Raw genomic sequence first — 27,685 nt, 5'->3', positions numbered from 1 at the left:
ATAATCCAGTCATTATCACCTATAAATTGTAATGCCAACCAACATGGACGACGACCACTTTTACTCGTCTCTCCAAGAACTCAAGCACCAGCTTGATCTCATGAACAAACGTACTGCACTCTTCTTACAACAACACTCACTCCAAAATCCTTCGCCAAACATGTCTCCACCAGAGACGTCTTTGCTCTATCCTAGCATCTTTGACCGACGCCCTGTCGACAAACCGCAAATTGTACCCATGCAGCAATTCGATCAAAAGCTCCATGCTCTGGAAGCCCAGCAAAAAGCCATGGCTGAGGACCTCGCCGATCGCTTCACTGATATGGAAAATGAACTAGATTCTCTCTCCGAACAAGTCAATCAGATGCACTCAGGTAAATCTCAGTTTACTCCACCTGAGTCACCAACTCCATCAACCTCCCCTGCTTCACCCACTCCCTTCATCACACCAACCTCCCCTACTCCATCAACCCTCTCTGTTCAAGACACTTTGAACCCCAACGCCTCTCCTCTCGACACATCAACAATGTCGAAACCACCTGCCACTGTTGCCGATCTTGGCGGCTACTTTTACCCTAACCGCCATCACGCTTCTCCCAGTGACGTGCAGTACATCTCGGACGCCTCGATCTTCGTTGGCAGAGTAAATCGCGCACTTCGCACAAAGTCCATTCAAAACCTCGAAGCTTACCTCAAAGGCTCCGCTCTGCGATGGTTCCACATTGGCCTCAGCCTCGATGGCTCTCATTCTTATGATGACGACAAAGGACAGATGGACTTGACCAAGTTCTGCGAGTCGCTGATATACCTCTTTGGCATACCAGGTTTTGTGGCAGAGGAGTCCCATGAACAAGCCCGCTACCTCATCATGGCTTCGATGCGCAGCAACATCCTCGAGGAGTACGCCTTTCCTGCTCTTGAAGCTCTGCGTCGACAGACTACTCTTGGCCAGCCAGACGTTGACGCCAACGCTGCATTGCGCAAGGCAGTTTTGAAATACAACAAGGATCATCCCATGCTTAGTGTCGATCTGGACATCCTCAGTGGCCAGGATGCTCTCGTCGATTTGGCGCGCCTTCGCCAGCAAGAGTTCGACATCAGACGCGAGAGAACATCTCTTACCCTCAAGAAGCTGCACGACCCAAAGGCAATCTCTGGTCAGGCTGCGCCTGATGCTTCAAACAAATCAACCCTAGTCCATGAGTTCCTCTCGGCTAGCAAAGACGCTGCAAAGGTTGACCATGAAGATGTCCCTACGCAGAGACCGTCATCAGTCAACGACAAACTCCTACCAAGCACCCAGATAAACAAAGAGTCTCGCTCGACTGATCAAGAAGGAAAGGTTGATACATATTCCGTGTCCCAAGATGGCCATCAACAGCAACCCAGATGCACACAATCCGTGTCTAGGGCATGCAAGACTGAAGAGTTTACTCGATGCAAGACTCAAAAGTTTACTCACAAGACCAAGCGTTCTCCTAGAACTGTTGTCCAGCCTGGTACCTTTTGGTCGAACTCCGACTCCACCAAGTCCGGCACACCTGTACATGGCGAGATTGACTCTGGTACTTCACGTCCTTCTGACATCCCATCTCAGAGCATGTTCACCTTCCCATGCTTTGCGCCTGATCCATGTCCCATGCCCCCGCACACGCTGTGTCCTCCTCCGCCTAGCGATTTGAATTTGACGCCCGATGTCAACAGACGCCTGAAGGAGCTGCAAGGCACCACATCACACGACGCTTCTGACTCGAAGGAAGAGGCGCAAGGTTTGGAGATCCCCACGTACGGTCGTGCCAAACCTTTGGGGCCCAAGCAAGGACCTGTTGCTCCCGTGACAGTCGACAAGTCGCACATGAGGTACCAGCACTCGGTCTCGCACCTGCCAGATGACTCCACGGACTTTATGGAGTCCTTTGCCTCTGCGAAGAATTCTTCGTACCGTGGATACCCTCAACTGAACACAACCTACTACGCCCCTGAGACTGCGGTCGACTGTCTTTCTGGATATCCTAGGCTCCCGTTCGGCCCACCCGTTCAACATCCTCTAGTCCACCCGACCGCCTACCGCCCAAGTGAGGGATTGTTTGCATACAGCCATCCCAGACCAGCACAGAGAAAGCCTCGCAACCTCCCTTCTGTCATCCCCGTTGACTACCACACGCTTTGCCCAGGCCTACCAGGACCACCACCACAGAGCACTAACGCCCTCCCTCCTATCGAGAAACCCTACAGACCCTACTACAACCACATGCACAGCAGAGGTCCAACTTCAGCCACGTCGACACAGGCAAAGAACTACTCTCAGCTCCGCTCACTCCACGACGACGCATCTGGAGGTTCCTCTGGTTATGGCTATCCTTTGTTCAGCTCTGTCCCCTCGGGTTTCATGACTCCCAAGGAAGACACTGAAATGATCAAGGACATGGAAATCGAAATCGAAAATCCCACCACAACCAGACCCACTGGATCGGGATCTGATGTTCCTGCTAATGCTAATGCTCAAGCTGAAGCACCCGCCGAAGGAAGTCCTGCTGAGTCTGCCACTCCCGCACCTAAAGCTGCACCGAAGTCATGGGCAGATTTGATGCGCTCGAAGAACTCAGCAGTAGCTGCTGGCGCGACTGCGTCTGCCATCGCATACCCGTACTCTATCGACAAGGGAGTGAAAATGGAGGACAAGGATGACGAACTGCCTTCCAGACTCTCCCGTGATGGAAGATTTTGAGCCGTAACAGCAGACTCCCAGAGGCGAAGGCGAACGAGGAAAAGACACGATAACCAACGAAGGAGGGAATGAGGAAAAGACACGATGAACCACGATGGAATGATCTCAGGCACAGAAGCGATACGGTAACCCGCTCCAACTCACGAACAATCACAAAGAATTCAAAGGAGGGAAAGCAGGCTACAACACCACAGCTATCAACGCCCGTCTGAAGAGCTGCAATAACAGCATACCCATAACATCATGCTCATGAAAGCATACGAGGGATGAAACCCACGAAAGACACGAAACACACCTACGTAGAAGAACAACTGCAATGAGAAAAGATGCTTTTAGCATACCCAAACATGAATCTACCAGACATGACATGACGTGACATGTTCAAGGACAACTGATATCCAATCGGAGTAGACGAGCAAAAAACGGAGAGAAAGTATCGTTAATCCACTCATCACCACGTGTGTAAAAGCCAATCTTTGAAGTTTGTTTAACGTCTCGTGAGGTCTCGCCCTGCTGGTTCCAACATAGTGTGTGACCAGACCAAGGGGATGGAGAGAGAGAGAATGAGCGAAGCCATCATCTAACATGTGACAATACAATCAGCGAAAGGAGAAAAGTGGTATAGATGAAGTAATTGTGAAAATAAATTGTGGGTTTCTTCATGGTATCAACGCTAAAGTATCGACAACAAGAGGATAAGTATTTGGGTGTTTTGTGTGTGTGTGTGGTTTTTGTTTCTCTATAACTTTCCTTCTCTGAACATGGTGGTATCATGACCGTCCCGCGAAGCTTCCAGTATCCATGTACTCATATTGTTTGAATGACCTGCATTTCGAAATTCGAGATGGGTGAATCCAGTCACACGACACACGCACTAAAAAACAGCTCCCCCAAACCAGTGAGGAGGGAAATCGATTTCATGGGTGTTTCGTTTCCAGATAAGACGCAAGGATGCAAGGATGCAGGGATTACAGGCTTCCTCTGCGGGGCACGCTGACGCCTTCGAGTGCGGCGTTGTCGGTGAACCAGCTGACCTTGTCTCCGGCGCCCTCGTTGACCAGACCGCAAGGCAAGGCGCGGCCCTCCTCGGTCTCGAAAATGCTCTTGAAGATGTCGCGCTTGCCGGCACCGGTGGCGATGAAAGCGATCTTTGCGCCGTGGAGGACGACGGGCAGACTCAAGGTGATACGCTTCGGTGGGGGCTTGGGCGAGTCGGAGATGCTGAGGACCCAAGCGTCGGTTTCGCGGAGAAGGGGGTGCTCGGGGAAGAGCGAGCAGGTGTGGCCATCGGGGCCGCAGCCGAGGAGGATGAGATCGAAGAGGGGAAGCTTGACGGAGTCGCGGGCGGCGAAGACGGAAACGAGTTGCTTTTCGTACTGGTCGGCGCACTCTTGAGCGTCGTCGAGGTATTTCTCCTCGATGGGGTAGACCTTGGGCTCGCCGAATTGTTCCTTGTCGATCTTGTTCAACAGCTCGTCTTTGAGTAGCTTATAGTTGCTGTCCTCGTGGTCTAGCGGCACGCAGCGCTCGTCGGCGAAGAAGATTTCCCACTTGTTGAAGTCGACGGTGTCGGTGGGGCTGCCATCGCCCTTGGACAGAAGAGCCTGGGCGAGAGTCTTGGGCAAGGAGCCTCCTGAAACAGCGACTCTGAAGGTGCCGTGGCGCTCAATGGAAGCGGCTTGTTGCGTGAGGACGTACTGGCGCAGAGTGGGAGCCAGCTCGGCAACGCCGGGGAAGCTGTAGACGTTTGGTGACTTGCCCATGGTGGATGTATTGCAGATGAAGAAGGTCGCCGAGACTGTGAGTATCAATTCCGTGTAGCGGAGACGGGCCAAGATAGATTGCGGTTGTGCGAGGGGTTGGTGGATGATGTGACAAGGATAAGAGACGGGCCCGGCTTATCAGATAAATCACTTCTTTGCCGATGACGAGCACCTTCCCACTCAATCGCCGTGGGGCTGGTCCTCTTTGAACATTCTTGGCGACCGAAAAGATACCATCAATATTTCCACGAACTTCTACCGTCCTCACCGCAACCACTTATTAGCCAATGCCGAGTCTTTTTCGCCATCACCTGTAACTCAATTACAAGAATTTCACCACTGACATGTCTTCAGCTTGACCGGTTGTTCTGGGACATCTTTTGTCGGTGTCGGCAAATATGGAAATCCTCGTTACGGGGCGCAGCTCCCTCCTCGGAGCCAACTTCCGTCTGTCACTCAGGCGTCATTACAACGGTTGTCAATCATCACGTGTTTTTCTTCTCTACTCGGAGTACATTACCTTAACCATACTCTACACCTTTATGTGTAGGCAGAGCGTAGCATATATGCTATGTCCAGCGCGGATGACCGCTAGAGCTTGAACGCAATTCTCTGTGGACCATCATTGCAAGCGACACCGTGTCCGAAGCTCTGTTTAGGCCTGATGCTGGCAAGGCTGACAGCTTTATCCGCTCCACTTTTGGAAAACCGCTCCTCGTGCTTCTTGGGAGGACTCAACGTTATCGGCATTCCCTCAAGACCGGAAATACGAGACTAAAACATAAGGTTATACAGCTCTACCTCAAATATGTCGTGCCCTGGAAACATCAGAGACTATGGCACAGATCTATGCTCCATGTTTCTACGGGGTATATCAGTCGTTAGTGAGCATAACACGCCACAAGAAGAGCTTCCACGGTCTGGTAACGGACGTGTATAAGTCGATCTTGACCATCGTCTCGTCACATGGCGCACGAGGCAGTCATGAGTGGGACTCAATTTCGCACCTACCTTGAACAGATACCCAAAGACGATTGCAGCCTAAAGAACTCCTACAAGACCTCCTAGCTCTCGACTTGCATCTTGAGCATCCTTCTCGGTCCTATTATCGGACTGCACCTAAGAGCTCACCTAATCCCGCGAGTCTGATATTGAGGTCTAACAAGAAAGCTGCGAGCATCATTGCGGCAGAAGTAGCCGGTTAGGTATTCGATTGTGACCAACAATCACCACTCTGCACCATCCTCTTTTGTAGTCAAGTCCGCACTTGCAACCTGAAACTTTTATTTACGCGCTGCCTTCCAATTCTGCCGGTCCTGGTCAAGGGGAGGCCAGCCATAGGAGATAAAACCCCACACAAAAAACCCACAAACATTCGTATGAGTCGCTGATGTGGTGGCTGGCTGCCTTGGCCAGTGGTCACCTCTTTCTTTTTGTTACGATTGTTGCGGCGACTTCATGTTCAATCCAGCCGAACGATGCTTCTGTTCGCTCTCGTCTTGGGTAATTGAGCTGGGCATGGCAATTCAAGTCGTGAAAATATTCGGCGTTGCGAGCTGGAGGCGTACATGGCTGGCGTAGACCTCAAAATAACTTGTCATCAAGCAGAGCGTCGAAGCTATCGAGGCTTCCACGTCGTACCGGTCAAACTCTCGCCACGACTAATGACTTTTCTCAACATTGCGCTTTGCGCCTTGCGATGCGGAGGAAGGGGCACAGCGCTCTCAGCTCTCGAATCCGAAAAGGCGTTCGGACCCGGCGCAAACTATCACCGGTCGTCGTGTTCAATCCTTCCTTTGCCGGAAGCCGATGACTTGACAGGTATCAAACAACAGAACCTAAGCACAGCCCCAGTCTGCCTTAGCATTGGATACGCAATCTTCACTGCGCGTTTCATCCTTCTGTTTGCTGCGCATCAGGCAGCGACGAAACGCTGTTTGCGATTACGAATCTTCTAGCCCTATGCTCACATCAGATAAGGAAATTGATGACTGAACAAGACCCCTTTGCGTCCGTAATCAATCGGTGGCAGGAGGTGACACGCTGGCAATTGTACTTTTTGCGAACGCCTTGGCTTCGGTGGTTGGTGGTACGATGCAATCTACGAGCTGATGAGTGTGTTTACGAAACGCCTTGAACGCCTCTTTTTGTGTAGACTGTGGACAGGTGTCTGCTAAGAGGCCTGATGTTCCAGAACCTTGCAGCCTATCTGTCCACAAAGCCCGTCTAGATAGACCAGATTTTGGAAGAGATTGTACGCTTGCCATGTGAATACACAAGGGGCCAAGGGCCTTTGTTGCCAGTTTGATTGACCGTAAATGTTCGCAGGAAGTTCTAGGACGTGAAACGTTCTTTGACATGAAACGGAGACAAGGTTCGACGAGTCTGGCCGACCCCGCCTTCGAACCAACCATCAAACAAGGGCTGCACCAATCACCGAACTTGCGACAGAAGTTTGTATGAAAACCTTGATAGCAATACACGTATTGTGGTAGTCCGCGTAGCCTTTCCACGACTCAGCCTCCACCTGCGACAATCTGCAGAAGTGAAATCTACTTGACTCTGTGGGAAGAGCAAATTTGCGAGAGAAATGCGACAAAGGAGGGTCTGGTGGCATGGCCCGGTCTAGATTGCGACTTTTCGACATTCGGGACTCGGGAACAACGGATGGTGCTGCAGACCACGGGCGTTTGACGCCTTCTCGTGCTCTCCTTGTCTGAAATCTGCGGATTACAACGGAGAGGGGAACTAGGAATGCGAACTGCACAGTGCAACACGAATGAGGTGCAGCATCCGTACGTATCGCCTCGCAGCCACGGCGTACAACGGTATGGTTCTGGCCAAGCATCAATAAGAGTAAGGCATGTGTACGAATTGCTAGGATACGGTGAAATTGCCTGTTCGGGCCTCGATGGTTGTCTGTTGCTGGTGCCTGGTCTTGTTATGCAGCTTGGGTGGCTTTCCATCTTGTGATTGCTGTAGTGACCTGATCTTCTAGGACCTTCTTCCGCTTGACTGAACACCATGATCCTTCCACAGCGTTCAGTGCAATTGTCCTCCAATCAGATTCGGTCAAATCGAATGCATCCTGAACAGCACAGTAGTTTTCTTGAATGTAGTTGCCGAAGTACGCCGGGTCGTCGCTGTTGATGGAGAACCGGACACCGCGATCGAGGAACTCGCGGATAGGCACTTCGGCGATGCTGCTTACGAATCCAAGGGTGAAGTTCGAGATTGGGCAAAGAGTGACAAGCGTGTTTGTCTCCGCAAGCCTCTGCATCAATTGGTTGTCTGTTTTCGATATCCAACCATGGTCCACTCGCTTAGCTTGGAGGTTCTCAAGCGCAGATGATACGAACTCTGCTGGACCAGCTTGACCTACGTGTGCTGTGCATCGTACCCCGGCTGTTCTTGCATCGTCGTATATCGACTTGAAGTACTCGGGCGGATGCACGAGCTCATCGCCGGCCATACCAAGTCCAGCAACGACGCCATCTGCGAAGTGGCCGGCATCCTTGACCTCTTGGAACATCCTTGTTGCGCTATCCAAGCCATGGTGGCGCAATATACAGGGAATGTATTCGATACTCATGCCAAACTCATGCTCCGCTTGCTGTTTCGCGCGTGACAATCCTTGTATCACTATCTCATAGGCGATACCACGACTGGTATGCGCCTGTGGGTCGAAGAATACCTCTGCATGCTTGACACTCTGCTCGTGAGCTTTGGTGAAGTAGTCGTAGGCTAGTTCCTTGAAGTCCTCGGCCGTTAGCAGAACAGAGCTACCGAAGGTAAAGTATCGAATGAACTCGGCCAGTGAGGCGAAGGAACCGTAACGTGCTTGCAGTTGTTCTTCGCTGGTATACACCTCATCATCAGCTGAAGCAAGATCTACATTATTTCTTGCAGCGAATTTGAAGAGCAGACGTGGCGTAAGAGCGCCTTCAATGTGTATGTGATGTTCACACTTTGGCAGCGCAATAAGCAGGTCGTGAATCTGGCCTTTGCACATGTTTCGGCAGCCCTGGACCCTGTAATAGCGATTCGGTGTCCGTTGTCTCCGCCAGGTTATGGTATCGAGTTGATTGTGCAACCCCGTTTCTGCTCAAGTAAGGCAGGAGGCGTAGGCTATCAGACAAGCGTTTCTTGTGCTGGATGCCTGAATGCTCGTGCACTACTAGTATGTTCTATTGTCGTCTGGCGTGAGCTGTCTCGGGTTCCCAGAGCCGTGCTAGTATGCGTCCCAGCGCGCAGGATGGACTGAGTACAAAGGCGCCGGACAGGCCCGCAGACGCAACGGCGCGCAGCTGCGGAGAGGAGATGTTTCCTCTTGAGCTTCAGATCTAGAATTCAGCTGTAACCACCCGACAATATGGCCTCGAAACAGCATCCGTTTGTCCAGGTCAACGTCGAATACTCGGAGAACAGCCGGCAGTGACTCTGGTGAGACAAGACACACAATTAAATGGTGGTGTTAAGTAAATAGACCACCTCGGCTGGCTGCATGCAGTACCTCTAGCAACGTTGGTGGGGCATCTGCGAAGCACGATCTTGCCTTGGCTGGCTGGCCGTGGTGTTTGTCAGCCTTGGTAGATTGGTGAGAAGACGTCTGCGATTTGATCAGTAAACATAGATCGATCCGAAGATACGATTGTGGAAATCACTCTTTGACTTTGCCGGGGTTCGGAAGAGCTCCTGCCTTGGTATGATTCGTGATAAGCTGATGAATCGCATGATCTCTGATGAGTGGGATGAAATCCGCAGCGAAGGTTTAGTCCGGTTTGATACGTGTATTTCACACTTGGCAGTGTTCGAGGTGGCTTTGTTTAGGTTACGGCCCTAAGCAGGGTAGGCGGGTCGCACGGGCGCAGATGCCCAGGTCTGCCCGTTCTAAAGCCAATGAGTGCAATCAGCGATCTGTCTGGCCAACATCGAGATTCTGTGCGGCTCTGGTGAGGACCAAATAAATGTACGCTCCTATCCGCTCCATCTGGTCGATCCAACTCGTGCATCTGAGATCCTCTTCCCGTCCCATCTCGCAATGTCTACTTCAAGTATCGCCCTCTCTCCCATTCAGGGTTCCTGTTACTTTTCTATCCAACACAACCAACAATCTTCATACCACAACGACGAGACTCCTTTGGCATCTCCCTTCACTCCATCAGGCGAGGACATTGTATCGGATCCATCACACCCTTTGCTGGCTTATCGACCTTTCTTACATTCTCCTTCAACCACCACTGTTCGCAACACAATGGATAGTCTTCTTCAGCTCCAAACACAAGCTGCACACATTCCTCCTCCAAGACGACCTCAACCTCAGCCTATTCAAAACGTGCTTGCTGTCGGTGACGACCTATCAGATTCCGATGACTTGACAAGTTTCGCCTTCTCACATTCACAAATGGAACTCGCCAGATGTTCACGCTGCCGTCGCTCTCAAAGCATCGACATGTCAACAGGCAAGGCTGCCAACATGGTCTCCTACGGCTTGAATTCCTTTTACTGTCTGAGATGCGCCAACATCGTCGGTTTCGGCTCTCAAAGCCGCTAAAAACGCATTCGCTGCGCTACCGGTCTCATCTCATCTCTCGACCTCACCACCGGTTCCTCATCTTTTGACCAGTCCATCGGTCACTCATGTTACGATCATCACGACATTTTCATGCGCAGTCTGCATGATCTCTTTCTACGATACAAAAACCTCTCTGGACACTTAACCAGAGTTATGATGGGTTCATTCAAGGCGTTGTAGACCCAAGGGTCACTGAAGCGAGCATTTTTGGAGTTTCTTTTGTTTGCATTCCGGCACTGGGTCCTGTCCAGCCGGTTCATTTTGTTATTTTAGATACCCCTGTTGCATAAGCATACTGGTTATGCCTTCTTCGACCGAACCAATGAACAACATTTCTCAGACCTGCCCAATTCTCCATCTGCATTTTGATTCCCGTTACCAAGGTGGCCATATGATCTGAAATAAGCTTTCTTCCTTTTTCACGATCAAAGGACCAGGCTCGGCCGTCCAGGGCTTTTTTGCACTGAAACCACCAGACCCCACACTGATCGCGAAGACTGATCGACGATCACTGCTGAAGAAAGGCACGCGCGGTGTCTGCGGGCTGTCTGCTTAGCCTCTTTCTGCCTAGTCCCAGGGACCTTTCGAAGACACTTGACTCGGCATCGATAGCCTTATTCCTTCGGGTACACGTTGGTAGAGATGAAGAGCACAAAAGAAGATGGCTGGAAAGTCGCATTGGCAGAATGGCGTTCTCCACTTGATTCAGAGGCATCAGGAAATCATCAGATTGCAAGTCTCGAGAAACGAATCAGACGCGCACGACTCTGACTCTGACTCTTACATTCGAGCGCGCAATAGTTCTCAAACGGCTGCTATCCACACACTACCGGAGAAGACTTGTCAACACCGACAGGCTGCTTTGAGTACAACGGCCAAGCCGGCCTTCCGGAGCGGCCTCCTGGGTGCGATGGATGCGACATCGTGGGCTGTGCGAGGCTGCCATTTGATAAAACGGCAATCTCTTGTTTTGCAGAAAAACGCGGAACTCTGTTTTCTCGAAGGTCGATGGCGGCCGATCTTCCGGTGATTGGAGGCGGCGTTAGACACATGCACCACACGTTTCGGCTCAGATGGAGCATCTCCCGATCTATCTCCACGATCTGGATATCTTACGAGAAATGTAAGCTAGCTGTGTCTTAACCATGCTATTGGGAGCAATTCATGATGCGATACAAGGAAAGGGGTGATATTGATGAAAGCTTGCTTTGTTCGATATCTGCCTCGGAGGCGAAACATCGTTGATGAGGAAGCAGGAGGTTTTCTGATGCGACGCATCGCTGATCGCTGATGGAGAAGCAGGAGGCCTCTCTCCATTCCAAATGCATCTCAGATACCTTCGAAGCAGGCAAACCATCGTTGACGAAGAAGCAGGAGGTCTCAACGGACTGGTGTTCATGTCCAATCATGTTCATTGAGTGCTTGCAAAGTGCAAGAGCGATGCTCCGCGTTTGAATCCATCAACGCGACGCGTCCGACGGCATCTTCCGTGCTAGGAGAAATTTCACGAAAGCTGCATGCATCGTTGACCAAAAATCTTCATACAGCAGTTGTAAGGCATTGCGACCACTCAGCCGAGAATGTCGTCCTCCGAAGATGCCTTTTCTTTCCACAGGATCGAAGAGGCCATGGCCCGCCTGAACGCAACAATCAGCAGCTATAAGAACGAGAAGAACGGCAAGATGAACGGACACCATCGATCAGAGTCGGACGATCACCCCTACGCTCCTCGCTCGACACTTTTTTCCAGAGAGTGGGACTTGTCGACCGATGAACACTATCCCTCCATCACCAATGCCGAGCTCAGAAAACGCTTGAATGCTCTGCATGAGCTTTGCAGCTTCTTACCCGAACATCCTTACAACATCGATCTGTACTTGCGCATCGCAAAGGCTTATGTCGAGGTTGGATACCCCGATCTTGCCATCGGCTCGGCATACAAGGCTCTGTTGCTCATTGATGCAATCAACAACGAGGACGAGTTTTGCGACGAGGCTATTGAGTCTTTGGCTTTGAGCATCTCGAAAGAGTCATTGGAATACAGACACCAGAACATCCTCGAGAATGCCGAGATCTTGGCCCATCTCTATCCCGAGTTCATGCTGAGGAACAAGGACCAGCTCGTAGATGTCGATGTGTCAGACATTGAGGTTTTGGTTTGGACCAAGGGACGTTTCTCTTTCCAAGTGTAAGCTTCCTGATCTCTGTTCCGTGAGTGAATTTTGTCCTGACGTGTCGTAGATATGCATTGCTTGCCCAGTGCCTTCATGTAATTGGGTGTCAAAGAAGTGCCGCCGAATATTGTTTCAAGGCCCAGGATCTCTTTGGAGAGGATCCGACCATCGAAGCGACTTTGGACGTCATTCACGCTGCAATCGATGACTGGCTGCGCGAAACGCAGCCCGACGAATACAACAAGCCAGGCTTTAAGTTTGGGCTCGATCAGTTTCCTGACGAAGGCATGGTGCGTAGAGAGTGCTATCCTTGGAATGAACATGAACCCGATCGCTGCTCGGACGAGAGCTTGGAATTCCTGAATGCCGAAATGGAAAAGGTTGCTCCGAGACTCGAGGTTAAGGCTACCAAGCTGCCTCTCTTGACTGAGAGTGATGGTGTGGAAAAGTTCGTTACACAACTTGGTGTTTTCGCCAAGGAGGATATTGCACCCGGCGAGATCGCACTCTCGGAGACTTCGCTCCTTACAGCAAACAACCGTCTGCAGGACGCCCTGTGCGACGCTTGCAGTGCTGATCTCCCTGAGCTCAGCGATCCCGCTTCAGCATATGTTGTGCAATGCCCTGACTGTGAGGTCGTCTTCTGCAGTCAAAAGTGCAGCGACCTTGCTGAAGACGAGTATCATCCTGCTGTCTGTGACCGTGGTGTCGAAGACATTGCGAAGGATGTTCCACCAGCTGAGGCTGCCAATGCTCTTTACTCTCTGCTACTGCTTAGATCTTTGGCAATGGCAGAGACACAAGAGATCCATCCACTGGACATCAAGTACGTCAAATTTATCTGGGGTGACTATCACACTCTCGACTTGTCCAAGCACTGGCGCCCACACGACCGTCACAGCACTGAGTCGCCATTCCCGCGTACTCTGCCTTTCAGCTTCCAGGCCAATGTTGTGCTGCCATTTAACATGCTCGAGAAGATGGACGTCGATATTTTCAAGAACCCTCAATACGACGTCTGGGTCTTCAACACCCTCTACGCCAAGTTTCGCGGTACAGCATCAGCTCGTTTGAGCGGTTCTGGCGGCGGCGTCGCTCGCGGACCCGAGGTCAGCGCGGTACACCCCATGTGGTGCCTGGCAAATCACAGCTGCAACCCCAACGTCACCTGGCGCTGGGCAAGCGACGTCCGCTTCCGCGTCCTAGAAGAGCGACCAACATGGCACGGAAGCGAGTCCCGTGGCGGCATCAAATCCAAGCCCGGTCTCAAGAAGGGCGAAGAGGTCCTCAGCCATTATTGCGACATTGAACTTCCGGTCAAAGATCGTCGCGAGTGGGCTGCAGGCGCACTCGGGGGCAATTGCTGTTGTGAGCGATGTCTCTGGGAGGCGTGCTTTGAAGATATGAAGCAAATCACCCGCGAGGCTGACAAGGCTCGCGGATAGCCCTGTCGTGTATAAAACACATCTATATTCAAATAATGTATACATGGGAACAAAGTGATTGCGTTTCCCTCTCTTGGCCAACCCAGCTTCTCCAAGCGTGTGTGCAAAATGAGAAAAATCATTGGCTCCTGTACCTGCTTATCATATCTTTCTGATTATCTCATCAGCATGTGGATGAAATTGGTCCTTCGTTCTCGGTACGAGTGGCATTCCTATAGATGAGCTGACAATACGTGGAAACACATATTACCTGGAGCCTCAAGTATAGTAGAAGGAAGTCGGCAAGTTCATCAATATCAAAGCTGAACTGAAAACAGCCAATTGAGATACAATCCTGCTGGGATATGAAAGTAATCCTGAGATATCGCTATCTCTTCAATCTTCCCTTCTCTGCAATCAAGATTGATGAACCCCCAAGACACAGCCAAGGAGCAGAAAGTCCTTGGTCCGAACAACTGAAGGTCCGCATAAACCCACCTCTAAAGGCACCACCGCTACCAACCCCCCCACCAGCGGGCAAGGACATGACCCCGAGAAACCTATCGGAATTTCCTCCGGACGTTCGATTCATGAAACACTTGCGCGCATGCAATGATGACTTGATGCATCCCATCCCATGCGCGGTGGTCATTCCGCTTCTGCATATTGCAGCTCCGGATTTGATTCACGCAAGCAAGCAAGCAAGCAACAATCCTGATTTTCTTTCCCTTATGCGGCTGCTCCCCAAAGCCTCGTATTCGAGAATGCATGTGGGTTTGATGTAGCCTGCTTACTCTTGTCTATTTCTGCGACTTTTGGGAGAGGCTGTGATTTGTGGATGATGATGAGATAATTGCATTGGAAAGGGGGGTGTGCGTGGTGTGTGCCTCTTTTGCGCCTGAGCCTCAGAGTGTCTCAGAATTTCTGGTGTTACACAGCATGAAGGATGCAGGATGCTAGTCACGTACATTCGCTGCAGGGTGCGGGGAAAGGATATAAGACGGCACATGGTAAAATGATACTATTCGCTAACAATTCTTTTGGCACTCGTTGATATCGCTCACATCTGCTCTGGTTGGTTGATGTCTGTTGGTTGTCTGTGTCTCATTTGGAGCCGTTGGCGATGATGAGACCGTCGACGAAGGTCTTGCTTGAGCTTGCTGCAGCAGGTGCGACCGCTTCCTTTTCCGTGTCGAAGCGTACATTGATTGTCTTGCTCATGAGCTTCTGACCGTGGAAAACCTGGATGGCTCTGGCTGCGGCTTCTGCATTTGCAAACTTTGCTGTTGCAATGCCGCGCGATCGGCCAGTAGCCGGGTCCCGTCGGATCTCGCAGCTGTCGAAGGATCCAATCCTGCGCAGGTACTCTTCTAGTTGCCGCTGATCAATCGCATAATCCAGTTGACTGATGAAGATGCCTCTTGATTCGGTTTTGACGAGGCCGCCCGTGGCGTTGATGGGACGGTGGTTTGGTGTGTAGACGTAAGTCGGACTCATCCTCCTCGGAGCCACTGGTGGGCGGTGTTGGAACACAGGACTTCCGTGCATGGGTGTGCTCATGGGAGTGCTCATGGGCGTACTCATCGGTGTGCTCATTGGTGTACTCATGGGAGTCGAGTACGTGCTTACGCTGTGTGATGGCGGCAAGAACGGCTGCATGGAACGCGGAACATCACTATTGCAACGCAACAGTTCCGGAGGTGATCGAGCTGTTGACCAGAGATATACCTTGAGTGGCTTGAGGGACGGTGAGCCACTGGTCAGATACCCTTGGAACTAGTTAGTCTTCCGCTCAACACGACTGGACAAAGAAACATACCATATAAGTTGAAGGCATCCTTGGGACGTCTGATCTTGATCCAGCCACGACCTTTCTGCATCCCTTGTGGGTTTGAGGCCATCTCCGTCCACCCTGGATATGGTGCAGCCTTTCGAGTCAAGTCTTTGAGCATCCCCCAGGTGTAGTATGGTGGTAGCTGCAGTTCTGAATTAGATCATAATAATCAAATCAAATGATTTGTGACTTACGCCTTCAACATAGAAGAAGAAGTCGCCGTCGCCAGAACTCTTGGCGCGAGAAGGAGGGTACTGGCAGTTCATTGCGGGCATGCGGGACAACATGTTCGATAGCAAGACGGGTAAGTAAGGTAGGCAGTGCAGGACAGCACAGTGCTCATAAGTCAATATATCTGTCGAAGTCCAACTGCAAAGAAGGGCAGCCGCAGTTTGAAAGATTGTTGGATCTTCGAGGTGAAACTGGTTACAAACGACAGAGATGAACCAGAAAGAGTTGCCGGAATATGGTCGAGGGACGTTCTATTTGTACAAACCATCAACGGACTTACCCCGTGTATACAGCTTCAATGCATGATATGCGTGACTTTCAATCAGCGAATCCAGTCGATTGTCTGGACTTTGGTCTACTTTCTTGCAAGCAACATCTGGAAAGCGGGACTGGACAAACAGCTCTGATTGCCGGGGAGGTGTAGCCCGAGACGATCGCAGGGTCAGATACTCGGCAGAAATCTGGGGTTGCAGCAAGCCATCTGGATAAGGCCCATGTCGCCATGCACCCTGACTGACCACCCCACCAGACTGAGGATTGCGATAGGATAGAGCTGACCCAAGACAGAAAAGGGGAAGCAAGGCTGACTCTCCGTCTGCTCGCTCAATGTCGATTGTGATCTTTGTAAGTGGAGCAAACGCTTTGTCCAATTGCCGATGAGCAGATTGATATGCAGGGCTAGATGCGAGACCGATGGTAGCGGTGAAACCACTGGCTGGGGTCAAGAATGTTGTTTGCAGCTTCGATGAAGAAATGATGCCCTGATCATGAAGGGGTCAAGAACTGTGATCTGTCATTTTTCGCGGCACGGCATATATACTTATGAAGCGACCGTTGTGGTGGGCGCCCACAGAAGCAACGTGTATCGCGGCTCCGTCAACCAACAGGAGGCTCTGATAGCGGCTATACCAGCCATAAGTGGCATACCAAGAGTCGAATTGGGCGAAAGGGCCGAATCTCGCGCACAGCATCGAGGATCAATTGAGCGCCACGGTTACACAGGCTCCTTTCACGCCTACCCGTGCCGCATCCCGTGAAGAACTGGTGCGGAGGCGCGGTGCATGATGCTAGGCGAGAAGCCAGCTATTCCAACCAGGTTTCAGGCTCAGCGACAGACGTGGTGACACAAAGGGCGGGAAGGATAATATCGAAAACATTGCGGACGTGCAGAAGGTGCCAGTTTGACGTCGGCTCCAGAATCTTGGGGAAGTCGCGGTCCATCAACCGAGGTGCGACTTGCCAGACTCCAACCGCCACAGCCCAAACATTCCCAAACACCTGGAGCCACTTTCACGAGCCCTTCCATCCGGATCCGATCAACTTGCGGTCAACATGTCACCGAGTGAGGCAGCAATCATCGTTGCCCGCTTCCTCAAGGCCAACAGCTACGATGAGGTTCGAAGCTCGCCATAACAATTATCCTGACATCACCAGCTAAAATGTTTCCATGCCAGACTTTGGATACATTTATCAGGGAAGCCGGCCTTCCTCCAAGTGCCGGATCGACAAATAGAGGCGACCTGACCATCGAGAAAATCTTAGAAGAGAAGCAGACCTTTGATATGAGTCTGCAGTTCGAAAGGCTTGGCACAGATGATGGCGCTCACGGTTGGAGCCAGCATGGTAGGTGTTTTTGATTCTTCCGAAGTCAATATATTGAATTCCTTCAAGCACCGGCCGTGCCAAATGAAATTTCTGGACCGACACGTTCCAACATCCTTCACACCTCGCTGCCACTGGTAGCGAGCACCACTTCTAGGTGAGTCGATTGTGCCTTGTCATTCCTGAGGACAGTGCATCGTTGACCTGCGTATAGCGATGCATCCGAACCGTTGTTGGTAGCTACGACCGCTGACCGCCGGCTTAATGTCCACAATCTGCCTGCATGCACGCTCAAAGATTCGCTATTGGCTATACACGACTCGCCGGTGCTCTCGACTGCTGTGTTGAAACAGACACATCTGCTGACAGCATCCATGTCTGGCCAACTGGTGGTTTCTGATCTGCAGGGCGTGGTCTTTGACAAGCGCCGTGACCATGCCAAGTATGTTGTGCAGATCGTAACTCATGAATTGGAAGATGTCACCTGGCTCGCGACCGCAGGCTGGGACGGCAAAGTCCATCTGTACAGTATTGACGTTGCTGCCACTAACCCCAAGTTGCCTGCTCCTGTTGCATCTATCTCGCTACCAACTAATCCGGAAGCACTCCTCTTCATCAAGCATCCCGATAATGGATCTCTGGTGCTCATCATCACGCGCCGAGATTCGACACATCTCTTTTACTACAGCGTTGACAGCGAGGCACGCCTTCTCGGCAAGCAAAATCTTGCGCCACACAGTAATGCCTGGATTGCCTTCACTCCATCAGCAATCGCTCTGTGTCCAACAGACAGCACCTTGATCGCAATCGCCACCAGTGCCATTCCGCACATGAAATTGCTGATTGTACGATTGATGGTTCCCTCGATGGACGGTGACGCCTCAATTGCATCCCTTGTTCCTGCCGAAGAGACGCAGGCCTCACAGGCACGAGCTGCATTGGCGCTGCAAGACCGCGAATCAGCCGCCATCCTGATTCAATGCAACACCATGGCGCCTCAGACAGCCTACAGCACTCCGGCACTCACATGGCGTCCTGACGGCACAGGCGTCTGGGTCAACAGTGATGACGGTGCAATCCGTGGTATCGAAGCCACCACTGGTAAGATTATCGCTACTCTCAAAGGCCACGAACCCGGTAGCAAAGTCAGATGCCTCAGCGCTGCCTGTGTGAAAGCGGGTGACGTGAAGCAGGAATGGTTGGTTAGTGGAGGGTTCGATCACAAACTGATCGTCTGGAAGCCCGAACCTGCAGAGTAAATGTTGGGACGACAATCACTCTCAAGTTACAGGAGCTGCAGCGATTCGAACATCGTTCGGATTCAGTATCCCTCGATTGGATGGATGAATGTCGTTGCGATGCAAGGGATCATTTGACATATGCAAGCCATACAAAGGCAGGGTCGCCTTAACAGCACATGCAATGATCACATCGCATGGTACTTGACATGACAGACAAGCCAGATTTAGATGTATCAAGTACAAAATCGTATGTATAGTCCTAAGTCAGGGCTTTCGGAGATCTTTGTCGCCAGCTGACGTGCCTATCATCGTCGTGAACCATTTGAGCACATCAGTCGTCTCGAATTCACCACAAATGGCATTGATGGATCTTCGTGTTCTTCCACGGCCATCCTTCGTGACAAATCCTGCTGCTCTGGAGCTATAAAACACCTCTCTAGCAGCTGGCACCTTATGTTCCTCATCATACACCGACTCCACCAACCCATCGACTCGATGAGAAAAGAGCAGCCAATTGTGCGTGCGCCTTTTGCCGCCAGACTCATTCTCCTCACGGACGAGCGAGTCAGCAAGGAAGGGAAGGGCGGGCAGGAAAGTCATCACGTCAGTGAAACATTACACACATTTGCAGTCACCGGTATGTCGTCTTGGGTTCGTGGGGAAGGAAACGATGACTTCTTTCCGTGTGGAAGTCTTGGAGGAGTAGCGGGATGTGGGATCGAGGTAGGGGTGTAGATTTAGATGCCTTGGGTTGTTGGACACGTAGATCTCAGAAACTCATTGCTGTGTCGTGCATAATGATTTCAGTGTATGTCGCCGTTGCTGGCATAGGAAGGGAAACGACCAGGTCAATGTTCCCCTATCTCCTCCTCCTGACTCGTGCCACACCGAGGACCTTGCTCTGATAGATAGCAGCGTGTTCTTCGAGCAGTCGAGATTGATGAGATGATGTCAGTGGGCGATGAGTCGGTGACCTGGTAGTCTGATTGCTCTGCCTCGCTGTCTGGCGGGTCTTGATCGTAGAGCGAGCCGTAGCCACAATGGCTCACATTCTGCAACCTGAGCAGATACCCACGGTGGCAAGTGCCTTGCCGTCAGTGGCAGGAACATGAGAGATGGATGGGAGGAAGACTATCCATAGACGGGTGGGTGGCTGTTAGTCTTACGTGCTTCAGTGGCCGGTGGGTCACGATGAGAAGTCGACCTGCCAAAAAAGAAAAATAAACCGGTGAAACTGGTCTTTGGAAAAGATTGCAATGTCATTCTAACGCTTTTGTGGCGGGTATACTAAAACTAATCATCAATAAAGAACCAGAAACTACTGGGTAAAACGCCCTTCGCAATGCTCATAACGCCATGATCCATCACCTCCCTCTAGTCATCATCAAGCCGCACACTGACCAGCCCCTATGCAGCAGCAGCAGCGACAGCATGCGTCTTAGGCAAACCCGCAAAGGCGGCCTCGAAGGCCGATCTCTTGCGTCCATGTTCAGCTTCTGTGATGCCGAGTTTGCGAACAACCTTCATAGCACCAGTACCAATACTCATGCTCTGACCCATGATAATACACTCACTGACACCTTCAATCCTGTCTCTCTTCATGCCCACCGCAGCATTGAACAGATGGTCAGGAGTCTTTTCGAACGACGCAAGCTGCAAGACCGAATCACGCATCTTGGCGAGACCGAAACGTGTGATACCCAGCACGTCTCCTTTGTAGGTCATGACGTCTGCCAGCAACTGCATGTGACGAGGATCAATGTCCATACCTCCCATGACACTGCTGATTTCGTTGATGATGGTGCTACGTGCTGCTTCGATACCGAGGACCTCCTTGCACTCCATGACGTTGTTGGAGCGTGTTTTGACACCGTCTACACCTTCGGTAGTCATGCAAGCTCTGAGGCCGTAGCCTTCAACCAACACGGAAACAGGTTCGCGACCACTAGCATCTGGCTTATCGTCCTTCTTGACAATCGCACGGGCGCAGTCGGGATATCCTTTCACGACGACATTGGGGAGGATGCGCTTGAGGTCTTGAATTACGTCGAAGAGTTCGAGGGGTTTGCGGTTTTTGGCTTGGGCCGCTTTGCCGCGTGGTTCGGGGACGTATTGAACGTTGACACGAATGTGTGTTTTGCCAACAGGAGCGACTTGGACACCAAGAGCTTTGACAGCCTTGTTCTTCGCGATAGCATAGGTGATGTCTTGGGTGGTCAGACGAAGACCAAGTTTCATGACTGTGTCCCAGTTGATGCGCATATTGACGTAAGAACTGGTAACTGACCAGACGTCTTCGATGTAAGCGATAATGTCGCGGAGATATGTCTTTTCGATCATTGCCTTTGCGACACGACCGGCGACAGTTTCGTAGCGTGAGTCGAGTGTACAAGTAATGACAGGGGTACTGATGACCTTGGATGCGTTGATGATCTCCTTGATACGTGGTACACCCTGAGTAATACTCATACCGGCGACACCAGCAAAATGGAAAGTTTTCAGAGTCATCTGAGTACCGGGTTCACCGATGGATTGGGCACCGGTGGCACCGACGGCATGACCGGGTTGAACCTTTGAGCGCTCGTACTTGGTCAAGCACAGCATGAGGAACTCGTTGATAGCAGCAGTCGAGATCTTGAGCACGCCATCAGCAATGGAGCGCTGCTTGCAGTCGTCCGCCACTCCGGCATCGATAGTACCAGAATCATCGATACCAGATTCCATGCCGATCTTTGTACGAATAGCAGCCAGCTTATCGCACTTGATTTGGATGTAGTTTTGGACAGTGTCGAGGAAGTCACGAGCACTCTCCATCTGGTCGATGCCATGGTCGCTCCTGTCGTTGTAACCAAGCTTCTCGCCAGTGAGAGAGAAACGCTCGAGCTTGGCGCGCTCAGGGTTGAGTGTGTTTGTTGTGATCTGCATGATTTCGGAAGGCCTCAAACCACGATCAACGTTGTTCCATGTGGTTGTAACAGCATGGGTGAAACTGCGATCGAAGTGTACAGGCTTTGCACTGCCCTCCATATCCACGGGATCAAGCTTATCGTCTCCGTACTGGAATTGAACGATACCAGAAGATGAGTTGCGTACAGTGTTGTCGTATTGAGCCGACAAATCTTCCAGTGACTTCATCAAACGACGAGACATGTAACCAGTCTCAGCAGTCTTGACAGCCGTATCGACCAGACCTTCACGACCAGACATGGCGTGGAAGATGAACTCGGTAGGGTTCAAACCAGAGAAGAAACTGTTTCCGACGAAACCCTTGGCCGGTGCATCTCTGCTGCCCTTTGCGAAATGAGGAAGAGTACGGTCCTGGAAGCCCTCCAGAACACGCTTTCCACCGATAATTTGTTGACCTACGGCAGCAACCATTTGAGAAACGTTGATGTTAGAGCCTTTCGAACCACACTTGGCCATGACCAAGGGTGAGTTGCGGCGACTGAGCTCAGCAAAACAGGCGTCACCAGCTTCTTGACGGACTTTTGAAAGAATACCAGAAATCTGGTTCTCCATGGTCATTTCTTCATCACAACCGGGATCGCGTTCCAGCTCTCCCTTGTTATAGAGGTCGATTAGCTCGTAACATTTTGCCTCTGCTGTTCTGATGAGATTCATCTTCTTTGCTGTCAGTGCGTCACTAGGGTAGACATCGCTGATGCCGAGCGAGAACCCCTGGTTAGTGAGCCAACGTGCGGACAATCTAGCGAGACGGTTCATGGCGTGGACGGCGTAGTCGGGACCAAAGTCACGCATGATAACGTAGAAGACTGAGTCCTTCTTTCCGTCACCAACGGTTGCCTTGTCCATGTAACCGCACATGACCTCTGAGTTACGAATGACCAAGTATGCATCATCCTCGTTCATGTCAGGAGCAACACCCTTCGGCGGTGCTTTGTATTGCTTGCACTTGGCTTCCAGGTTGACCAGCACATTCAGCTTTTTGTTTGGTCGCATCAAGACGTTCCAAATTTGCTTGCCAGTCCAAAGTCGTTGCGGTTTCCAGATTGCAGGTGGTGGCAGTTCGATGGAAAGCTTCTCACCAGTCTCTGGGTCATCAATCACATCGTCGTGGAACATGTAACCAATAATTTGACTGAAGGTTTTGCGGTCGAAGAAGTTGTCCTTGATGGAAGAGAGGTAGGCTCCTGTAATGAAATCCTGGATGGCGGCAATGATGGGAGTACCGTTCTTGGGTGTAGCCAAGTTGTTCTTGACACCCATCAAGTTGATAGCCTCTGTACGTGCTTCTTCGGTCTGTGGTACGTGCAAGTTCATCTCGTCTCCATCGAAATCGGCGTTGTAAGGGTTGCAGACACACTCGTTGAGGCGGAAAGTCCTCCATGGCCTGACCTTGACCTTGTGACTGAGGATACTGAGCTTGTGGAGAGATGGTTGACGGTTGAACAGGACAATGTCGCCGTCTTCCAAGTGACGTTCGACAACATCGCCAATCTGCAGTTCGCTTGCCGCCTGCTCGAGCCTTCCGATTCTTTCCATGATTTCCAGAACCTTTCTTTGACCGTCTTTCTTCACAATGAAGTTGGCACCGGGATGCTTTTTCTTTCCTCGAAGGACACATCCGCGAAGCTTCTCGATGTTGTATCTTGTGACGCGTTCGGGGTAGGTCATGTTGGTGGCGATTTTGGACGGGACAGCGACTTCTTCGATGCTCAGGTTGGGGTCAGGAGAGATAACGGTACGTCCAGAAAAGTCGACACGCTTGCCTGAAAGGTTACCTCTGAAACGACCTTGCTTACCCTTCAAACGTTGGCAGAAACCACGAAGAGCCTTGCCATATGCTGAGTCGCGACCAAGACCGGGCAGGTTGCCATCAATGTACATGGCGATTTGGACTTGCAAGAACTCCCACATGTCAATGATTTTCATGACGGGTTGTCCCGATTTCAGGCCAGCCGAGAGAAGAGTGTTGATTTGAATGATGTCTCCGAGCTTGTTGGTAATGTCATCTTCGGTGCTTGCGGCTTCCTGGGCGACTGATGGACGGATGGCGACTGGAGGAGCGGGCAGATATTGCCAGATGAAAGCCTCGGGGCGGCCTCTGCTCGGATCCATACCTAGCAACTCCACATCTGTTGTCGAGATTCTCTGGAAGAGGTTGAGCGCTCTAAGAGGGTTCATATCATCCACAGCACGCTTCGCATGTTTCTCCAGATCCGGAACACCCTTCTTGGCCTCTTCAAACGACTTTTCGAAAGCGACCATGGAAGCCGGCTTGACCTTCGACTTTGCGTTGGAAGCGAGGTATGTCTGCCACTTGACGTGGATAAGCTTGATGGGATGTCCGGCGACTTTCTTGACGGTGCCATTGATGGAGCCGCAGTAGAAACAGGTCTTTGTCTTCTTGGCCTCGTCGACGATTTTCTTGCAGATGGCCTCTTTGCGCAAAGTGTCCAGCTCTGGTCTACGGATCTGGCGCAGGTACTTGCGGCGAGTGTTTTCGTCCAGGAGAATGCGGGAACAGTCTTTGCAGATGGTGTTGAGGATTTCCATAATCTTTTTGAAGTAGCCCCAGTGGTAGGCGGGAAGCGCCAGGCGGACGTGACCGAAGTGACCGTTGCAGTTCTTGAGGTCCTCCTTGCATTGCTCGCAGGTTCCAGTCTTTGAGGAAGTTCCGAGGCGGCCATCGAGGGGACCGTGGGCAGTGAGGGTACGTTTGCCGCCAGGGCCAGTTCCAAGGTCGTAAACGTTGCGATCCGAGACTTCGACGACGGACTGCTTTACCATGTCCTGGTTGGATCTGTACAGTGAGTCAGCGACGGGGTCTTGGACTGGGCGCATTCAGACAGTCATACAGGACACCAAACTCCAGCTCCGAGATGCGCTTGGGAGGACGGTCGATGACCTGCTCCTTGGGCGGAAGCTCATCACCGTCAAATTGCCGAACTTGACTTTCCATGATGGCGGCAGGTGTCGACTACTTCCATAAAGAAAGACTCGGCGCAAGTCTGACTTCTGACTGTGGTGACTGGTTCGCTGAAGTTTACCGTATTCGACTTCGACATAAAATCGCAAGAGCAGCCGCTAAGGATTTGTTGCAGCGTCGGCCACAAGGGTCCGAGCTTCATCGTTCATCGCGGGGTCTATCTCCGACCGTACATCCGAAGCTTATCTTGGTGTGATCATCAAACCACCAAACCCTCAAGCAAAATAAACTAACTCATCCGACTCTGGATTATCTGCTTTGACCCGGTTACTTTCCGTCAATACGGCACTCTCGTGAAACAAGGCATAAAGAATTCCACGGCTGCCCTATCACAAGCTAGAGTGTGGACAGCAAGAGAGGTAGCTCTCGGTGAAGAGGGGTCGACCTCCGCAGAGCTTCTGCCTTGACACTGTAACACCCGAGTGGTTATCGACATGCATAGCGGCGTCCGCCGAAGATGGAAGAAGACATTTGATCCCACCAGCAGGTTCCAGAGTCTTGAAACAAGGTATTAGAAGCTTGCTTGAGTGATAGAATTGCAAGTAGAGTGAAAGCTGTAGTGTACGATGGTGAGGTGGTGTTGGCATGTGACTGTGGGTTGCGGCCTATCAAAGGGTAAAGGGTTGGTCCCCGCTCGGGTCGCTCTTACCTCAAGGCAGAGCAAGTAATCGACCAGACTTCCTTCAACCTCGAACCACCGACACACTACGCCAACTACAAATACTGACTCATCTCCTGCCCTCGCACCTGCACGCCCTCCTTCCTCCTACCGCCGGCTCCCAACATGACGGCGCCATTCTCGCACACGCAGAGACCTGTGCGTCTTACCGTCTCACTACAGGCCATAGCTCGCAAAGGCGCCCCTTCGACCGGCCCCATTGATCGCACCCTAGTCATCCCTCAACATGGCTTGGTCGAGATTGGCCGCGCTTCCACCAGTGCCACCAAGAACAGAAAGCCAGCCGCCGACAACGCTCTGTTCGAGTGTGCTGTCATGTCCAGACACCATGCCGCCATTTCGGCTCCCAAGGGTCCTCATGTGAGTCCACCTCTTTCGATTTTGAGACTCGTCGACTGACATTCACAGGGACCCATCATGCTCGAGGATACGGGCTCGATGCATGGCGTCTACGTGAACGGAAGAAAGATCCTTAGAACTGAGATCTTCTCCCGCGATGAGATACGATTCGGAAGTCAGGTCACTCGTGCTGAAGGTGAATTCTTGCCGCCAACCCAAGCTTTCAACTTCGACGAGTATCCTCTTCTGACTCCTATCCCAGCCACGTTTGACGGTGTCGAGGTCCGGATCACCAACATCGTCCGCTCAGGCGCTTCCTTCAGTAATCCCTTCTCCACCAGCACCCTCACCAACACCAGCACCAGCGTCACTCTCCCGGAAAGTAGCAAGAAGGTCAACCCACCCTCATACCGCGTCCCCGGCTATGACACCGACTCTTCCAAGGAAGATCTCACCTCCATCACCTCTGAAGAGCCCTCGATTACCGTCAAGCCCTCAATCTCCACAAAGCCTTCGACCGTCATCAAGCCCGCTACTTACATCGACCTCGATCCACCTTCACCACCCGTCTATGCTCGCAGTGTCGTCGAGGTCGATGACTTCACCGACAACATGTCCGAGGAGGTTTCCGACTTTGACAGCGAGTTCGACGACGGTTATGATTACCCTGACAACCCCGACGAAATCGATCATGACGACGACAGCCAGGCGGCCTCGGACCGTGACGAGTCTCCTGGTCTCTCCGAGTCATTCAACGACTACTCGGACGAAGAAGATGTCATTGACTCAGAGTCTGAGGAGTCTTTCGAGACACAGCTGGATAACACAACCGTGTTACCTGTTGTCGAGTCGTTCAAGTCCAAGGCCGCTGACACTCAAGCCCACACCCAGACTCAGGCTCAGGCTCAGGAGGTAGAAAAGCCTCGCGATACTGCCGAAGAAGTCATGTCTATCCCGTGGTTGGTCGAGAACTCCATGACTGCTGCTGCAAACGAGTGGTATTACCCTCATATCACCTTGCCTCAACTTCACTATGACTCTATCAAGATCCCCTTGGCTCCAAGCCAGAAGGACGACAGTCTCGCAACGTCCAAGGACGACATCTCCGCTGCTCCCAGAGACCAGAAGAAGGATCCCGAGATCAAGGCCATCCAAAACACCGACGATCTCCGCATCGATGATGATGTCGTCGTTCAGGAGGTGATCGCCGAGAGCCGCGTAGCTCCGGCTGTCTTTACTCCGATAACTGCTCCCGAGCCTGCTGTGGCTGAGAAGCAGATCGCTGCACAAGCTCCTACTGCCGCCGAACTCTTTCATAAGGTGGACTCGCCGACAGGAAGCAAACGCAAACGTGATGTCGAGGATGACGGCCACGAGGCACTACCTGCCTCGTCTACTGCTCGCAGATTGTTCAAGTTCAGACTTGGTCCGCAGCACAAGAAGGCCCTCGCCAACTTCTTGCCAAAGCGCACAATCGTCAAGGCAGCTCCTCGCCCTATCAAGAGGGCAAAGCGTTCAACTGCTAAGGTCGCTTTGAGTGCTTTCGCTGGTGCCCTTGGTGGTATGGCTACTGTCGTCGGTGTGCTGATGACTCCTCAGTGCGAGCAGTTGCTGGCTAACTGGCCCATGCCATAAATGGACGCGGTGCTTTGAATGATGAGTAAGCCTCGAGCGTCGACTTACATGAGAAGTCCGCAGAGGGGATCCGGAGCGTTGACCTACAAGTGAGGTCCGCAGGAGGATCAATAATGGAGATACCAAGAGAGACCTGATATACATGGTCTGTGTTTTTGCGTTGTTGGTTTATGCCTTTCCAACTTTCAACGTCTGCTCAACTCGTCGATTTCTGAGATCCGATCTTCGATGACCGTTTTCTTGGGTCCAGGGAGTTTTATTATGGGAAGGTCTAATTCTGCTTCAGCGCTTCAGAGATGGGTTTATTACACAACGAAAGAGACGATAACGATGACGCTTTTTGCTTTGTTTTACTTTGTTGCTACAGAACTTCGACAAAACAACAGAAAATATGAAACCATAATTACCACAGATCAACTCTCTCACAGAATGGTGTTCTCTCCTTGTTGGCTTCTGACAATGGCAGCTCTTGCCTCGTTGTTTACACTTACGGTAGTGAAACATCATTCC

The 27,685-nt window shown here is 51.6% G+C and overlaps 10 protein-coding genes across 10 annotated transcripts; 5 read left to right on the top strand and 5 right to left on the bottom strand.

Moving 5' to 3' along the window:
* Positions 1-16: 16 nt before the first annotated feature.
* On the top strand, positions 17-3,067 carry M438DRAFT_364105 (uncharacterized protein). The gene has a single exon (XM_029907700.1). It carries the CDS (start codon positions 32-34, stop codon positions 2,726-2,728), a length of 2,697 nt encoding a protein of 898 aa, XP_029762114.1. The 5' UTR covers positions 17-31; the 3' UTR covers positions 2,729-3,067.
* A 367-nt stretch (positions 3,068-3,434) lies between these two features.
* On the bottom strand, positions 3,435-4,571 carry M438DRAFT_344353 (6-phosphogluconolactonase). The gene has a single exon (XM_029905207.1). The coding sequence runs from the start codon at positions 4,489-4,491 to the stop codon at positions 3,697-3,699; it is 795 nt and encodes a 264-aa protein (XP_029762113.1). The 5' UTR covers positions 4,492-4,571; the 3' UTR covers positions 3,435-3,696.
* Positions 4,572-4,873: 302 nt separating this feature from the next.
* Positions 4,874-5,683, bottom strand: M438DRAFT_344352 (uncharacterized protein). Its single transcript, XM_029905206.1, has one exon. The coding sequence runs from the start codon at positions 5,239-5,241 to the stop codon at positions 5,083-5,085; it is 159 nt and encodes a 52-aa protein (XP_029762112.1). The 5' UTR covers positions 5,242-5,683; the 3' UTR covers positions 4,874-5,082.
* A 1,749-nt stretch (positions 5,684-7,432) lies between these two features.
* Positions 7,433-8,503, bottom strand: M438DRAFT_270917 (adenosine deaminase; the record flags this gene model as incomplete). Its single annotated transcript, XM_029900439.1, has 1 exon — positions 7,433-8,503. One exon carries the CDS (start codon positions 8,501-8,503, stop codon positions 7,433-7,435), a length of 1,071 nt encoding a protein of 356 aa, XP_029762111.1.
* Positions 8,504-9,557: 1,054 nt separating this feature from the next.
* On the top strand, positions 9,558-10,420 carry M438DRAFT_344350 (uncharacterized protein). Its single transcript, XM_029905205.1, has one exon. The coding sequence runs from the start codon at positions 9,746-9,748 to the stop codon at positions 10,043-10,045; it is 300 nt and encodes a 99-aa protein (XP_029762110.1). The 5' UTR covers positions 9,558-9,745; the 3' UTR covers positions 10,046-10,420.
* A 1,328-nt stretch (positions 10,421-11,748) lies between these two features.
* M438DRAFT_270821 (uncharacterized protein) lies at positions 11,749-13,685 on the top strand (the record flags this gene model as incomplete). Its single annotated transcript, XM_029900427.1, has 2 exons — positions 11,749-12,254; positions 12,308-13,685. 2 exons carry the CDS (start codon positions 11,749-11,751, stop codon positions 13,683-13,685), a joined length of 1,884 nt encoding a protein of 627 aa, XP_029762109.1.
* A 1,083-nt stretch (positions 13,686-14,768) lies between these two features.
* Positions 14,769-15,785, bottom strand: M438DRAFT_373445 (RNA-binding domain-containing protein; the record flags this gene model as incomplete). The annotated part of the gene is made up of 3 exons (XM_029908422.1): positions 14,769-15,433; positions 15,484-15,640; positions 15,693-15,785. The coding sequence occupies 3 exons, from the start codon at positions 15,783-15,785 to the stop codon at positions 14,769-14,771; spliced, it is 915 nt and encodes a 304-aa protein (XP_029762108.1).
* Positions 15,786-16,888: 1,103 nt separating this feature from the next.
* Positions 16,889-18,852, top strand: M438DRAFT_344348 (WD40 repeat-like protein). The gene is made up of 4 exons (XM_029905204.1): positions 16,889-17,124; positions 17,184-17,352; positions 17,401-17,488; positions 17,546-18,852. Exons 1-4 carry the CDS (start codon positions 17,062-17,064, stop codon positions 18,588-18,590), a joined length of 1,365 nt encoding a protein of 454 aa, XP_029762107.1. The 5' UTR covers positions 16,889-17,061; the 3' UTR covers positions 18,591-18,852.
* Positions 18,853-19,811: 959 nt separating this feature from the next.
* On the bottom strand, positions 19,812-24,585 carry M438DRAFT_396078 (beta and beta-prime subunits of DNA dependent RNA-polymerase). The gene is made up of 2 exons (XM_029909247.1): positions 24,392-24,585; positions 19,812-24,336 (listed from the first exon to the last, which is right to left on the bottom strand). The coding sequence occupies exons 1-2, from the start codon at positions 24,493-24,495 to the stop codon at positions 19,980-19,982; spliced, it is 4,461 nt and encodes a 1,486-aa protein (XP_029762106.1). The 5' UTR covers positions 24,496-24,585; the 3' UTR covers positions 19,812-19,979.
* Positions 24,586-25,208: 623 nt separating this feature from the next.
* On the top strand, positions 25,209-27,289 carry M438DRAFT_187012 (uncharacterized protein). The gene is made up of 3 exons (XM_029899224.1): positions 25,209-25,561; positions 25,610-25,736; positions 25,803-27,289. Exons 1-3 carry the CDS (start codon positions 25,307-25,309, stop codon positions 27,173-27,175), a joined length of 1,755 nt encoding a protein of 584 aa, XP_029762105.1. The 5' UTR covers positions 25,209-25,306; the 3' UTR covers positions 27,176-27,289.
* Positions 27,290-27,685: the final 396 nt, after the last annotated feature.

The sequence above is a fragment of the Aureobasidium pullulans genome, assembly GCF_000721785.1.
Source record: "Aureobasidium pullulans EXF-150 unplaced genomic scaffold scaffold_6, whole genome shotgun sequence".
Classification (NCBI taxonomy): Eukaryota; Fungi; Ascomycota; class Dothideomycetes; order Dothideales; family Saccotheciaceae; genus Aureobasidium; species Aureobasidium pullulans.
The sequence above is the reverse complement of the archived record's forward strand: the minus strand, read 5'-3'. Positions and strand labels throughout refer to the sequence as shown.